This window comes from Lepidothrix coronata, unplaced genomic scaffold (assembly GCF_001604755.1).
Source record: "Lepidothrix coronata isolate B3197 unplaced genomic scaffold, Lepidothrix_coronata-1.0 Scaffold38, whole genome shotgun sequence".
In the NCBI taxonomy this organism is placed as follows: Eukaryota; Metazoa; Chordata; class Aves; order Passeriformes; family Pipridae; genus Lepidothrix; species Lepidothrix coronata.
The window spans coordinates 1461181-1477289 of NW_016690218.1; the positions used below are offsets into that span (position 1 = coordinate 1461181).

Sequence of the window (16109 nt, forward strand, 5' to 3'; positions counted from 1 at the left end):
TTAGTTCAGTTTACTTAAAATAGCAATAAGGGGCCACAGTCAGTGGTCAGGTGTTCTGACAGCAGCTTTTAGCTTTCTGTTGCAGGGCAAAATTTAAGACACCTATTCTGATTTATTCTAGAAGGAGGCAAATTGGTACTGAATGGCAGTTATTCTATCTGCATGTACACAGAATGACACTCATTATTTAGAGGATGTTCCAGCATTTAGTTTACTAGTAGAGTTGGGCCTAGAGGAAATCACAGAGATTATCTTAGGCTCCTTCTTACCTGGATGAAACCAGACTGTGTATCCGTAAACTATCTCAACATGAGAAAAAAGATTTAGAGCAGATAAAAGCATGAACTGCTGCTGTGTGCAGACTTCTATTTCTGTCTCGCTGTAGCAAAGTTCAGTGAGACTATTCAGATGTTGGTCAAAAAAAGAGAGGGTTCCTGTATAAGTGCCATCATCTTTATCATAACTTTTGCATCGCACAAGAAATAACTGTCAAATCTTTTTGTTTCTTCTCCTCCTCACAAGTATGTGGATTCTCTTGCCACGTGACCTGTGCAGACAAGGCTCCTGCAGTGTGTCCCATCCCTCCTGAACAGACTAAGGGACCTTTGGGAATAGATCCACAGAAAGGCATAGGAACAGCTTATGAAGGACATGTCCGAGTAAGTGTCAAGTAGCTGTATTTGAGGCACCGAGGTTAAATTCATTGTTTTCCGGAGCTGGAATTAATTGGTGCATTGTGGGAGATGGATTCAGTTATACTTCAAGGTAGTAGTTTGGAAACCAGATTTTCACAAAGACATTGTTAGCATGTTCAGCAGTAATTCTCTCTCCATCTCTTTTGGTTATTGTGTTTTGAATTGCTCTTGAATAGTCTCATCTCTAGAGATCAGATCATATTGAAGGGCCCGTGAGTTTTTGAATCTTTTTGTTTCTTACTGTCTAGGGTATTGGTGTGGATACTTGTACATAAATATTAAAAGAATTACTTGTCATAGTTTTGACTATATTCCTGTTGACCAACTAGAGGTGGGTTTCTTTCTCTCTGTTTGTTAATACAGCTCTGAATGACTTTATGGAATAAGAAGAAGGAATCTGTGATACTACTGATTCTTTTAAATCGTGTGTTGGATGCTCTTACTGCTCGTGTGTTATTGCTTTTGTTGCTTAACGCTATCACTGAATAAAAGCTTTTCAGCCCAGATGAGTGGATGGATTTTTGTGCTTTTTGGTTTTTTGATTGCATCCAGACCTACAGAAAGTTGATCAGAATTTATTTTTCTAAAGGTACCAAAACCAGCTGGAGTAAAGAAAGGTTGGCAAAGAGCACTGGCAGTGATCTGTGATTTTAAACTCTTCCTATATGATGTAGCAGAAGGAAAAGCATCCCAGCCCAGCGTGATAGTGAGTCAGGTCATAGACATGAGGTAAGCTGAGTGGTGCTGAGGGGGAGCTTTTCAGAGGCACTGGGAGGTTTTGTTCTGGTTTTCCTTTTTGTGAATCAGTAAGCAAGCTCCAGAGCTTTTATGAAACCCTGTAATCCATGTTGAGAGCCTCTAATTTTCTGGGCTAAAAAAAAAAAAGCAGCTAGCTTATATTTGAAGTTAACCTGAACTACACTTGTGTGTTCATATGTGGATGTTTAAACTTACATTACTACATCATGTGCAAAGAGCATCTGTTCAACTGTGTAGAAGATCTGGAATGAAAAAATAAGAAAAAATAACATTAGTTTGGGGTTGAATAGAGTTTTGAAAGACAGATAAAACTTTGTCATAGGATAAAACTGTTACAATTTTTGGTTCAGAAGGGCTTATTAGGTTGTTCACGCTATCTTCAGTATTACTGAATTACTACCAACCTCGCTGAAGGCTGAACAACTAAGTAAAGGTCATCTCTGATCTAGGTTAGTTCATCCAGAAAGTCTCAGACTTCTAATGAGTTTGGATTTTTATGAAAGAGTTGGAAGAGGTGTTCTTGGTCCCGCTTGTTTTTTTTTTTAAGTTCGACTTTTTCTTATTTAAGGGTTTTAATTTATACAAACGGAAACAAGATACAGGATGTCTAAATAGATTTATCTCCATCAGTATTTACCAGGAATTAATTATACAACACTGCATTTGAGTTTCATCTGCAGATGGAAAGGATAATTTTAAAAATTAGATCTCAGTGCTGACTTGTTATGTCCTTCACAAAACAAGGCTATTGGAAAAGTAAAAAGCAAACGTACAGATTTTACTCTTTAACTCTTTTCCCATTATGTTTGTGGTCTCCATAAGGGATGAAGAATTCTCAGTGAGTTCTGTCTTGGCCTCGGATGTCATTCACGCAAATCGAAAAGATATTCCCTGTATCTTTAGGGTAAGTACTATGTCTTGATCTGGGTAACCCAGAGATACAGGGTTTCACAGGGTAATGGATGGTGTGCATTCGCTGGCAGCTTGCTAGTATTTTATTTTCTTGGCAAGTTCTGACCATCTGGTATCCATGGCAGCAGCAATGCATAGGGGTCTGTACATACATCATTTTTGTGGTAAAAATAGCATTGGTTCATTTAGACAACCTCTCATCTCCACTGTATATGGGTTTTATTTTTCAGTTTTCACAATAAGATGTATTTTGTATTCTTCTGTTCATCATGACCTTCTACATTTTCATTTCCCAGAGTTGCCCTCTGCTTCTCAGTTTAACTGGTTATGTTATTCCTGAAACCTTTATCTTGGCTATTTTTTTAATATGTGCATTGGCTATCTGAAAACTCCCGTTTATCAGATGGCCAGTATAGAAATGTAGGGTAAAATGCTCATCAAAATTTATGTCTAGTATCTGATATCAGGGTTTTGCCATCATTGGTTCTTTCTAATATTCTTATTTTTACTAGGTAGTCTATTGAAGCTTTGACCTCAGTGAAATCTCCTTGATGTCTTGTTAATTCCCCTATCATTTCTTTTTTGTATCATTGTGTTTTACTCCTTGTTTTTCCAGTTTTCAGACTGTTCATCACTCTGTGTGCTTACAGGAGATAAACTTACAAAAGGGGCTGACTTTTATCTATAGTAGCTGTATCAAATACATGAAAAGGATCACAGATCATTTTTTCATAAGGACCATTCCTATTGTGTTGAATTATTAATGAAATCTTTTGCTCTTAAAAAATACAGAATGCTCTGTAAGAAATGCTTTTTGTTATAAAATTGCTGTGAGAAACAATTTACAACCTTATTTAGAGCAGACATTTGTGAATTATAGAATAAATACAAATGCATTTAGCATAAAGCCAGCATTTTCTAGGGCCCTGTGTGGTACCGTGTGAACAGATCAGTATCAGCTGTATCTCGTGGGGTCAGCACAGGTTTCTCTGCTGTGGGTTCTTAGAATAAGATAAGAGTGTTTTCTGTTAACTAAAGCTAAATTTTTGCTTTCTTAGTTCAAACAGCTAATTAAAAGGGCATTTACAGGCATCTGATAGCCTTGCAAAAATGGTCATGAGGAAATTTGTCACTTATGACTTAATATGTATCTTTTAATTTTTTACAGGTTACAGCCTCCCAGCTCTCTGCGTCCAGTAACAAGTGTTCAATCCTGATCCTAGCAGACGGTGAGAATGAAAAAAGCAAGTGGGTAGGCGTGCTGAATGAATTGCATAGGATCTTGAAGAAGAACAAACTCAAGGACCGCTCAGTCTATGTTCCCAAAGAAGCTTATGACAGCACCTTGCCCCTCATCAAAACAACACAGTCAGCAGCAATCATAGGTATGAAATGAATGAGAGGAAAGCTCTAAGAAAAATGGTATGCTGAAAGCATGCTTTTTTAGAAAGAAAATGTATTAGATGGTGTTATCTACTGGATAGAGAGTCATATGTAGTGGTTTTGTCCCATATGGAAATGTGTATGGGCTTAAGAGAGAAGTGCAATTTGCTACCCAGTACTTCTGTCAGATCTTTTAAGAGTATTCCCTCGATTCACTCGTATTCATAATTATTAATAATTTTGACTGGGAACTGGATATTTCTCTCTTGTTATTCTGGTAACATAATTCCCTAACTGGGCAAAATTAACACTATAGAATAGATGCAAATCACTGACTTTACAAAATCTGCTGGTGGGACCAGACACAAAATGTAAGATCAGAGAGTGAATTTAGTCATTTTAAATGCTACTGCATTTAAATATGTTAAACTGCATAAAATATGTTAAACTGCATAAAATATGTTAAACTCTGATTATTTAAATTATTTAAATATTATCGTTATTTCAAAGCTAGTGGTACACTTAAGTGGTCTGAATGATTTGCTAAAAATTACGTTTCTCACTGTTACTTTTACAGGAGAAATGGGAAAAGATTTGGTTTTTTCAGAATTTGAAAAATCGGGAGGTTGCCAGTGTTTTTTGTTACATGAATGTGTTGGGTTTGGCTTTATATACATTTATTTCAAGATATTAAAAAAACTGTTAATGAGAATTATCACTATTGTTGAAGTAATTCCTCAAGTACTTCCAAGGAAAAATAACCTTTTTTTTTTTTTTTTCTAATGTCATAGACCATGAAAGAATAGCTCTGGGGAATGAAGAAGGGTTATTTGTTGTGCATGTCACCAAAGACGGTAAGAGATTAGGAACTGGTAATAATTTCCCTAATACTAAATAATCAGAAAGTGGCTTTTTAACCTTTTTTCTTATTCAGTATCCTCTGGTTTAATTTTTTTTCATTTACTACATTATCAGCTGGACAGCTCCATGAGAGAACAGAAGGGGTTCTGTGTGCTTTCTGGTTTGGGTATCCTTTTCAATAATGATGATCCAGCATCTGGAATGCAGTTGAAGGTTTTATTCCCAGTTCGAAGCAGGCTCAATACTGAATTCAGACCAGGTTGCTCAGGACGTTGGCCAATCAGGTCTTGAAGATCCTCAAGAACAGTTACATGATTTCTTTGGGCTGCCTGTTGCAAATTATTCTCGTAATGAAACATTTCCTTCATATATCCAGTAGGAACCTCCGTCATTTCAATTTGTGACTGTTGTATTCTCATCTCCTGCTGTGCACCTCAGTAAGAATTGTGGCTTAATCCTGTCTGTAACCTCCTCCTTGGTACTGGAAATGAAAATTTATGTTCAGTATTGTAAGAAGTAATAACAGATGCCCAAACTAATTCAGCAAACAGCATGTTTAATTGTTGCATGCTCAACAAGTATTCATGTGTCAGCTCTTTGAGGGTTTTCCTTTATTCAGTAGTTTTGTTGCTATAAACTGTTTTTTAAATGAGTACTGAAATAATATAGTGGTTTTAGTGGCATCAGATCTGCTCCTCCTGCTTCTGGTGAGGAAAAGCCAAAGGTCTATCCAGAATTGCCACATCTGGTATTCTTAAAATACAAGTTTTGATTCTGTACTTTTTAATATTGCAGGAAAGCAGTAAAGGGAATTTCTTGGGTTTCTTTGCAATTACATATGTTATAATCAATTCACACTTCAACCTTATTTACTTGGATTTGTGGTTTGGGGGGGGTTTTCTTCATTTTTTTCAGAGATTATCCGTGTTGGTGACAATAAGAAGGTTCATCAGATTGAGCTTATACCAAGTGAACAGCTCATTGCAGTAATCTCAGGACGGAACCGTCACGTGCGGCTCTTCCCTATGGCTGCCCTGGATGGAAGGGAGACTGAGTTTTATAAGCTGGCAGAGACAAAAGGCTGTCAGTCAATAGTTTCTGGACACGTGCGCCACGGAGCTCTTACCTGCCTGTGTGTAGCTATGAAAAGACAGGTCCTCTGTTATGAACTAAATCAGAGTAAGACGCGTCACAAAAAGATCAAGGAGATCCAAGTCCAGGGGAACGTCCAGTGGATGTCAATCTTCAGTGACCGCCTTTGTGTGGGCTACCAGTCAGGTTTCCTAAAATATCCCCTTCATGGAGAAGGCAGCCCATACAGTCTGCTCCATCCAGATGACCACACACTATCATTTATCTCACAGCAGCCAACTGATGCCATCTGTGCAGTCGAAATCTCAAATAAAGAATACCTGCTGTGTTTTAGCAGCGTCGGGGTTTACGTTGACTGCCAGGGCCGAAGATCGAGACAGCAAGAGTTGATGTGGCCCGCAACTCCATCTTCTTGCTGTAAGTTGCCACGTCTGTCAATCTGTTTGCTGTTGTACATGGAAGTGTATTAATATCCACAGGAAATGAAAGTCAAGGCTAATTACCTGACAGGGAAATGAATGCTCTCAGCTTCTGTCAGCATTTTTAGTCTAGTCAGAGGGTTTAATCCTGATCTCATTTATGCTGGTTTTGACAACTCTGTCACTGACCTATACTGCTGGAACACAAAGAGGAATCATGAGTCAGAATTTCTAACTCTGATGTCCAACTTCTAAACACATGTCCTGGTATCTAAAACAGACAAAAGCTTCAGGTTCTACAAAGGGCAATGTATTCCTTACCACCAATGCTGGACTACTGTTACTTAGTCTTGAAATGTCACTGTACTTGGGCTCAGCTTTGTGGTTCCAACTTTGATGTTCAGAGTCATCAGGATCTGGTAGTTTGACTTGCTTTTCTTTCATAGTGTTTATTCCTACTTACTAGTTTGTTCTTTTCTTTCTTTATTCTTTCATTCTCTCTCAGCAGTTTTTGTCAACACTCCTCTCTGCTTGTTAAAAAAATTGCTTTTTAAGTTTCCTTCCTCTGTCTCTCTCTTCCTTTCCAAAATACAGTGCATAGCACGCAGTGTAGAAAATACATTTCATAACCCTGAGGGAAAAATACTGTAATTTTTCAAGATTTCCATTTCTGCCAACAACTGGAAAAGACTTATTGCACCTTTTTTTCAATTCTGGGGCTTTATCTTTGTGACAGTTTGAGGAAAAAAAAACTGACCTGCAATGTCTCTCTTCTTCTTTTTAACGCCTTTCTGAATGCAGATAAAGATTAGCCAAGTTTGCCCTCAGAGTGTCTGTGAATGAGCTCAGTCTTATGTTGATTTTCAGAATATAGTCTGTCTTCTTACCTCACTCTGGCAGCAGTCCAGTCACACTGCAGAGGGGAGGAATGTTTCACCTTATTTGAGTAAAGGCCCTTCTGAATGTGAAAAGAGCACCTTTTACAGGCTGTTTGTCACTTCTGGTTTTCAAGCAATTTTAGGAAATTGATTATAACAATGGGCTCAGAGAATGAATGAGTCAGAATAGAAGATTTTGTGATAGATTGAAAAATGGTTATTTTTCACAGGTAGTTCATCTATACTGGTCACTGATATTTGTGTTTTTTTGATTGCCTTAAATGAAGTGACTTGATGTTATTCCAGTTCAGAATAGAGGTATATTTTATAGCAAAAGCTGTTACATTAGACACAAATTGAATGGTCTTGTTAGTCTTGGCAGACCATGTCAGTCTTTTTACTGACATGGAAGTACTGAATTCTCCTTTAGAATTGGTCCCAGGGGAATAAATTTCATCCTGGGAAAATGTGCCAGATAAGTAGCACAAGAATTCTCTTTGCAATCCAGAAAATAAGAAGAGAGAATTAAAGCTAGAAGGAAACATGATTTTTATGACTCTGTTGTAGTGCTTAGTTCCAATAGATGGTCGTTTAGTGCATAGTCCAAAGACTAAGAGCTGAGTTCATTCAAATGGCAGTTATTAAATAACAGTAATATATTTGCCTACTACATCATTTACAAAATATGAGCTCTTAAAAATAGGGCTTTTAGAGGAAAAAAAACTTTGAACCACATCAGTGTTTGGCAGAATAAACTGTAATCTCTTATAATTCAGAAAGTAGTTGGGTTTTCGGCAAAGTTAAAAGGAAAGTCACGGAGATTCCAAGTTTTTAGGTGGTGCTGGTTTCCCTTCAGAATAAATTTATTGGTCATATTTGAGTTAAAACACATTTTTCAAAGATTATTGTTGGATTGTGTAGTGTTGATTTTGGTTTTTTTAAATAAATACGGTTAAACCATAAGGAATTATGTATTTTGGGCTGTGTCTAAAAGCACATGACACTGTACCTACTCATTCCCTCTCAGGTTACAATGCACCATACCTCTCTGTGTACAGTGAAAACGCAATCGACATCTTCGACGTGAACTCCATGGAGTGGATTCAAACTATTCCTCTCAAAAAGGTAACTTGCCAAGACCCAACAATGCTTTGCTACAGTTGTACCCGTTTTTTAAGCACATTAGAAGCCATCATTAAAACTGCTTGTGTGAACATAATTGACCTAAAAGAAGAGCTACTGCTTTTTTTGTTTGAAATAGAAGATACGAAATGTGTTTGCATGTGGTTTCACTGTTTTAGATGCATGTTCAATCTGGAGCATATGACTGTGTTAGATTTAATGATATTATTGTAATAGTGAGAGCGGTTTCTTGGTATTAATTGCATATGGCTTCATTGGAACTGATTGCATCTATGTTATTGCCAGAAGATGGTGGATGTTAAAATGTTTAAACAGGCCTTCAAAAATCTGTCTCCTGCTGCTTGAGAACATTGTAGACAGACAGGGTTAGAACATTTTGTTTCAACCAGTACAAATACTAAAACCAGGATGATGTCAGGTTTGGATCTCTTATCAAAAGTTTCTGAAAACTGACACTTCTTTGGTATTTAGTAGGTGTTTGCTCAGCTGTATTTGGAGAGAAATAAGAAAAGTTTTTTTCCCGTAGTTTAGACTAACTTCAGCTTCATGCTATTGTCAACATCATTCCTTTACTGGCATTCCAGTGACATAGAACTACAGGACATTGCCCCTGTGGTCTTGTGTCAGTCGTTCAGTCTCTCAGTATATCAATTTCCCACGTGTCAGATGCAGACCAGGGTACTCTGGCAGTGCTGTAAGAATAAATAATGCAAAAGATCAAGGTGCTCGACTATTCATCTTAAGGAGAGAAGAAGAATCTGAAATTTAGGGGAAATTTCTTTCTGATGTCCGAACTCTGAGTTATTAAGCAGTTGGATCATTTTTTCCTACACAGTAAGAATACACTTCAGTACTTGGATTAATATTTGGCTCAAGACTTCCCATTTAATGGATAAAGCTACTTTCATCAAACAAGAATTGCTACATCCAGGAGACTCAAAAATGGCTATTTATTATGAAGAGCTGGTTTCTAACACAGTTTGCAGACTCAGAGTTTGGAATACTTCTGTCATTTTTAAGTTGGAAATTACAAATACCAGTAGGTTTTAGCAGTCTGTATACACTCTTATCAAGTTGCAGAGCACAACGGTGACATGGTACTAAGACAAAACAAAAGCCCAGCTTATTGCTTTGCACATCTAATAGAAAAACTTGAAATGGTATATGAAGTAGACTTCTAACAGAACTATTTATTTAAATGCTGGGAGGAATGGTGTTAAGCCTGTGTCTTAAACTGGAATTTTGGGTAACCCTCTCTGTACTCATTTTCCCAAAAGAAGTTTAAAATCTAAAATTGTTTTAACTCTTCTGTGTGGCTATAATGACTTGCAATTGCTACTTTTGAGAGCTGCCATGTGTTACTGGAGATAGGAGACTCTGTTCCCTGTTTGACTCTACAGCAGTGCTCCTTTTATAGCATTTATAATGCATTTTGGAGCTTTCAGAATAAGATGCAGTAGAGAAATTTGAGTTATTAGTATTACAGAGACTGGTTTTCCTTGTTTCAGGTACGACCCTTGAATACAGAAGGATCCCTAAACCTTTTAGGCCTGGAGACAGTTAGATTAATATATTTCAAAAACAAAATGGCAGGTAAGTAAAGAGAAACCAATTTTCATCATGCAAATTTTTGTTTAGAGTGTTTTTCTGTGCCTGGGACTGCTCATTGTAGAAAGTGATCTTTCAAACATACCTGTTCTTGTTAATTTTGGAAAAAACCAAAGCTTCTAGATTCCACACTGATTTCAATGATGCCTACTACTCTGAATTTTTTCTTTCCTTTTGAATATTCAATTAAGACTTGAATGAAGACTAGAAGTAGAGAATAGAATGACTAGATGCTCCCTCCAAATGTGGGATCACCTGCCAGAATGCTGTCTAAAAATGCCTGCACAATTAAAGACTTTAGTAGTGATCTTGGCAGTACTAGATTAAAATTAATGCTATACTTAACCTAAAAAAAAAAAAATTTCCCAGAGATTATAAAGTAATGTAATATTATGTATTCGTAACTTATTACTAGGGCCACTATGGCTGTGTGCCACAGTTTTAGCTTCACTGGTCTATTTTTATTATAAGTCTTTTTGACTTTTTTTCTTTTTAGAGCCCATTTCATAAGTGTACTCCTGAGGAATTTCCTTAAAATTTTGTTTAACCTCTTAGATAGAGTGGGGACATGCTCTGTTTTAACAACCAAAAGCTATAAACTTTTGTTAACAACTTCTGAAAATAGTGGAAATAAACACTCTAGAAACATTTATTGCTGTTGGCAGTGTTTCAGTGTTATTTAAATTGCTAGCAAATTAGTACAAAAGCAATAACAGTGGTAGAGAGGAGCAATATACTACAGCTGTGTATAAAGAATTTTCAAGTCTAATAAAGATTGAACATTAAAAGTAGAGCAGAAGAGAAGAAAAACTGTAGATCATAGGATCAGAATTGAGGCTGATGGTTTTCTCCTGTATGTTACCTAAACAGTGTATCTCTTTAGAAGTCTGCAGGGTTTTTTTCCTGAAAATACTTATCTAGTAGATCTCACCCTTCAGGAAATCTCCAGCTGATCTTAAGGAAAGAAGAGTTTTCAGTTCCATACAAAACCTGTTTTGGCAGTAAGCAGTAGGTGTTGGGTATGTTCAAGTTTACTAAGGGTAACTTTAGTCTCCATATATATATATGTGTGTATATATATATATATATATGGACTGAAGTTCATGTATATATGTAGACTAAAGTATATAAAAGGCAGAGGAGTTGCAGCATTCATTCAAAGTAACAATCCTACTGTATGATTATCACTGCTGTACTTTTCATCTCTTTAATAAAGGTGCCTTGGCCAGATGCACACATGTGGAAAAAATCCTCCCTTTTCCCACAGTTGCACCAAAATACAGCACTGTTCAAACAATTCAAAAGGAGTAGTCTCTTTGGAGCAGGGAATGAATGAAAGAGAATCTTGCATTGAGTTTCCAGGCGATTGGCAGAACAAGACTGTTTTAGTGATTTTTTTTCAGTGAGAACTGCCAAGGAAAGTTTGAGACAGAGGACTGAGATCCTTTCCTGCCCACCTAAGTGTTTTGTTTGAAAGAATGAATCAGTGCTGTTGTGAGAACACAAGTGTGACAGATTGTGTGTGAAGAAGGGTTAAGTCTATTGCTACATACAGAGTAGAAGATAGTGGCCAAAAAAACCCATAAACCAAAGAACATTTGTTTGGATTTGATGGGAAGTGAGTGGTGTTCAACACTTAGTGACGGCAGAGGAAGAAAATGTCTTCGAATTCAAATTCCGTGCATTGTCCCACCAGATCACCATGTTTGTGTTGATTTCAGAGGGTGATGAACTCGTGGTCCCTGAGACATCAGATAACAGCCGGAAGCAAATGGTTCGAAACATCAACAACAAGCGCCGCTATTCCTTCAGAGTCCCAGAGGAGGAGAGGATGCAGCAGAGAAGGTCGGTATTCAACATGTACTTGTCTTCTGTACATGCCTGTAGGCGCTGAGGGACAGTGACTGGTGCCAATGTAGTACTTCATGCATTGCTTTCTGGAATGCCCGTTCAGATGTTTCTGTCTCTTTGCTGCCGTGTTAATCCTCAGTGTTTAATTTGTGTTAATGCCAGTTTGGATATGGATCTGCACTGGATGCACAAGTATTCATTAGTTCAGGTTAATTATGTGAAACAGCTGTGATTTGGAATGCATGTCTCCACGTACTGTATATAGCTGCATAGCTGTGCACATACACTGTATATATAAAGATCTCTAATAAACACTTTGCAAAAGGAGATTGCATTGCTAATTATGCATATGGATTAATTACATTCAGACTCTGGTTCTGCTTTTCTTTCTGAAGGCTCTTCTACTCTCACCAGTACTCCAAGACATCTGCTTTTTTGATTTATACATAAACTCTCTATAAAGCTCACAAAACTCACCTCATCAGAGGACACAGGACTTCAGGATGTATTTCTAATAGGAGTGTTGAATAGCTTACGAATACTTTCCTAAATGGCAACAAAAATAGGTCTGCACTACTTGCAGTGTTCGCAGAGGATGTTACTGACCATTTAGTATCACTCACTAAAAATGACCTGCTACTGTGCTAAGCCACACTCCAAGAACTGAGTATTTCAGTTTTCTGATTTTCAACATCTTCCACCAGTGGGTGGCTCCCAGCTTGTCTTTCTTTTTAGCTCTAAGGAAGGTAACAGCAGTATGCAGTGGAGATAAAATTCTGTTTCTTGGCCTTGCCTTTTCTGAGTTGATTGAAGTTTGGTCTCTTAAAGTTTTATTTATTCTGAGTTCTGAAATGCATCCTTGCCATTTTGAGGAGCTTTTAATTCTGACCACAGACTGAGAAAGGTACTACAGTATTATTTTAATTCTATTTTCATATTTATAACTTCATTTTCATCTCCACTTTGTAACACATCACAAATGAGTTCTGCTTTTACTCATCTTACAGGGGTTTTTACAGCTCATAGTGGTTATATATTCTCTGAACGTTAGTAACTACTGGGCACGGGCTCTTAGCTGGCAAAAAGCATTGTTTTATTCTGGCTCCTTGCCCTCTCTTCAAGCTGGAAGCTTCTCCATGCCTGTGCTGATAGCAGGGGGTTATCACTGTTAACGTGGTTAAATAGAACCATAAAATCATAGAATCGTTTAGGGTGGAAAAGACTCGTTAATTTCCATTTGAAAGAAGCTGATAATCAAAGCTGTACATGTTTTATAAATGCCCATCCTTACCTAGAGCAAAATACCTGAGCACAGTGTTTTTTCTTCCAGGGAGATGCTACGTGATCCAGAAATGAGAAATAAGTTAATTTCTAACCCAACTAATTTTAACCACATAGCACATATGGGTCCAGGAGATGGTATACAGATTCTCAAAGACCTTCCAATGGTAAGTACAAAAGTACATGTGAGAGTGACTGACTGCAACAGAGGCTGCAAATAAGTGAGAGAAAAACAATTACAATTTTAATGTATGTTTAAAGTGTGGATGTATTTCGTATCAGGAACAGTGTAACTGGGGAAATGGAAATTTAACCAAGGAGGGTGACACTTCAGCATCTGGGGGTAGAGGAGGAGGAGTGCCTAATGCCCCTGGGTTTTTCAGACAGATTGGCCTGACAGTGTTGATATTTTTTATGACTGATATGAAAGGGCAGAGTTAAAAGGATTTGGGCCTGTGTTCTTTGTGGGCATGGAAAGAGAAATTCCTTTCTTCATGAACTGTAGTTCAATTCCTTTTTTCTCTTCCAATCTTTAGTTCAAACTTAGTTTCTCTCTCTACAGCCTGTTTTCCTGTAGCAGTTTAATAGTGTGTAGTGCCCAAATTTCTTTCCATGCCAAATATGCTGTCTTCACGTTCTCTCCAGATTAAGTAGTCTCAGTGAAACAGAGAAAAAGAAAAAGAAAATATGTAATAGCACACACACATGTTCATTTCCATAAAACCTTACGTAGGAAACACTCACCTGGAGGTTAATGAAATTTTTGTTGAGCTGAAGACCAATTAACATTTTGTTCATAAGAGAGTGTCATACTGCTTGCTTCAGGCTACCTTGAGCATCTTGTTTGTGTGTTCTGTGTTGTTCTCTAAACTCATCCACAGTGACACAGATGTGATTCAGAAGATGCTAATTAGCACTGTAAAAAAGATGAGGTGATATGATATCAAACAGATGATATGAGTACTAGCTTAAGACATAGGCATTAGTACAGAACTGCTGTCTAAAACAGTCATCATTACTGCTTGGAGTTTGTGCAGAAAGCAGGGAGTAGGTGCTGAATTTGGGATATTCTGATGCTGAAAAACCCAAAGGAAACAATTAAGACTGGAAAATACAGTGTGCCATGCAGTTACACCAGTTTAGAAGTTTAGGAGCATAATCTCTGGCCTTTGAATACTCATTGTACCTCACTTTTGCAGCAAATGGTACTTTTATATTACACTTGGCTGTAAAGTCAGCACACTGACTTTAAATCTTGTATTAGGCACACTGAGAAACCTCTCAATAACAAATATATTCAGTGTAATGAGCAAAAACCCAATATTGTATCTGTGTTTATAAATGAATAGATAATGAAGGAACTGCTTCTAGAAAACACATGGCAAATCTGAGGGAAGTTGGCAGGTAGTGTTTATCTCACCTGGATACAAGATTGCATATGTCTAATGTTAGACAAAGAATGGTAATTTGCTTCAGGGCAGAATGTAGATCAGAACCTTTCTTCATTTCTCCATTTCTGGTGGGTTGTTTAAAATGTTTGTGACTTTTCTCAAACAGAGAAAATAATCTGCTACCTCTGAAGGTAGGGTAAAAGACATCCTGTGTCACACCATCAGTAGTTGAAAGTTCATGGGAACCAAAAGCTGCAAGGACTCCTAACCAAGCCCCAAATCTGACAAGTGTAAAACGAGGAATGATTTTATCTATAGAAGACGATTTTCTGTATTTAGATGGATTAATATTTCTTCAGCTATGTCATCTCTAAATGGCTTTTAGCTTCGAATTCATTCTAATTCCTCCAGCCTTGTATTAGATCAAAGGTCATATTTTAAGCCACATTTTAAGAACTTTTACTTTGCTATTACCAATCAATATGTTGTTTTGAAAGAAATTCATGAGTCACTTTCCACACTTAAAAGTGATGAGAGGACATTAGAAAATGTGTACAATATACAATTGATTCCTGCACTTGTTCCACTGCTGCAGCTTCTTTTTTTGAAGTTTCTGTTATAACCTCCTTTTTGTAAGTAGGTGCCAGTCTTAATGCTGGGAGATGTCACTACAGATAAAGCGAATTTCTTGCATGTTTTTCTGGCAGCTCCTTGCAATGTCATATTGCATTTGCATTCCTAACTTAACGGGTACAGAACTGCGTCAGGCACGGGACTTAAAAGCATGTGAATTTGAAAGTGCAACTTGAAATTAGGAAATAAATGGTCTGTCAAGGGCTGCTTAGGTCTAGGCAGATTTGTCTTTTCCAACAGCTTCCTGTAAGGTACTTACCTGGACTGAGTGTTCATTTAGTCTGTTCCAGACTGCATACTTGACTTCTCAGGCACAAAAATAGAAGAAAAGAAGTTATGTGTGCATGTGAGGTTATGTATAGAGTCTAATTTTTTTTGGAAAGACAAATTTAGAATCAGAAGAGGGGATGGAAACAGGATGTTTCCTGGAGAATCACTACACAAGGTAAAGAATACTCATTGAACCCTGCATACAGTTCATCTGTATGGTGGCTCCTTTATCAGGACATAGAATTATTTCCCTACTTTCATACCTTATTCCAAAAAGCTCAAAAGCGGGGGTTTTTTGTGTGCTGTTTAGCATGTGTCATGATTTTGCATCTGGACATCTTCTTTCTATTTTGAAATAGATTAGCATGTTTCAGAAGAGAAAGTATTTATTTTTAATGCACTATGGGAGAGATTGCAGAATTTTACTTCGAGAATGCCTAGTTTTGTTTATGGAAGCGGATGGTAAAATACATTTTTCTATTTAAAGAGGGCTACAGCTAGGGGGAGCAAGCAGTGCAAGGCTAAGTCTTCTCACATTCTCTTTGTCAAGCTATTTTAGTGATACAGCTTCTTTTTTTTAAGGGATACTGGAATGCAGAAATTGTATGAAAGAATGGAGTGGGTCTTTTTATTTGGAGTTTCTTCTCACTTGAATGCTTTCAAATTTGGCTGGAACATGAGCTCCAGCATGCTCTTTCACTGAAGTCAGTATAGTGCTGTGTGGCAGAAGGGTCCTTAGTAATAAAAAGGTTTTAATGGAGAATAAATACTGTAATCTCTGTGTTGAATGAAATTGTCACAAACTAAATAGCCAGCTCAGACCAGCTTTTATCTAGCATCCATGGATGAACTTTGTAAAGCAAGTGACAATTTTTATATATATGTATGTATTTATATTTATTCATTAGTATATACATATTCACCTCATATATG

General features: G+C 37.2%; 1 protein-coding gene across 10 annotated transcripts in view; it reads left to right on the top strand.

Moving 5' to 3' along the window:
- Nucleotides 1–16109, top strand: part of CDC42BPA (CDC42 binding protein kinase alpha) — a 186460-nt gene that overhangs the window by 154963 nt on the left and 15388 nt on the right. For all 10 annotated transcript variants that reach the window (XM_017812837.1, XM_017812838.1, XM_017812847.1 and 7 more), the window contains 10 exons: nucleotides 523–659; nucleotides 1285–1424; nucleotides 2277–2358; nucleotides 3535–3751; nucleotides 4541–4603; nucleotides 5526–6119; nucleotides 8027–8124; nucleotides 9651–9735; nucleotides 11472–11595; nucleotides 12932–13049. In XM_017812837.1, the coding sequence (XP_017668326.1) occupies nucleotides 523–659; nucleotides 1285–1424; nucleotides 2277–2358; nucleotides 3535–3751; nucleotides 4541–4603; nucleotides 5526–6119; nucleotides 8027–8124; nucleotides 9651–9735; nucleotides 11472–11595; nucleotides 12932–13049 (1658 nt within the window). The remainder of the gene's footprint in view (nucleotides 1–522; nucleotides 660–1284; nucleotides 1425–2276; nucleotides 2359–3534; nucleotides 3752–4540; nucleotides 4604–5525; nucleotides 6120–8026; nucleotides 8125–9650; nucleotides 9736–11471; nucleotides 11596–12931; nucleotides 13050–16109) is intronic.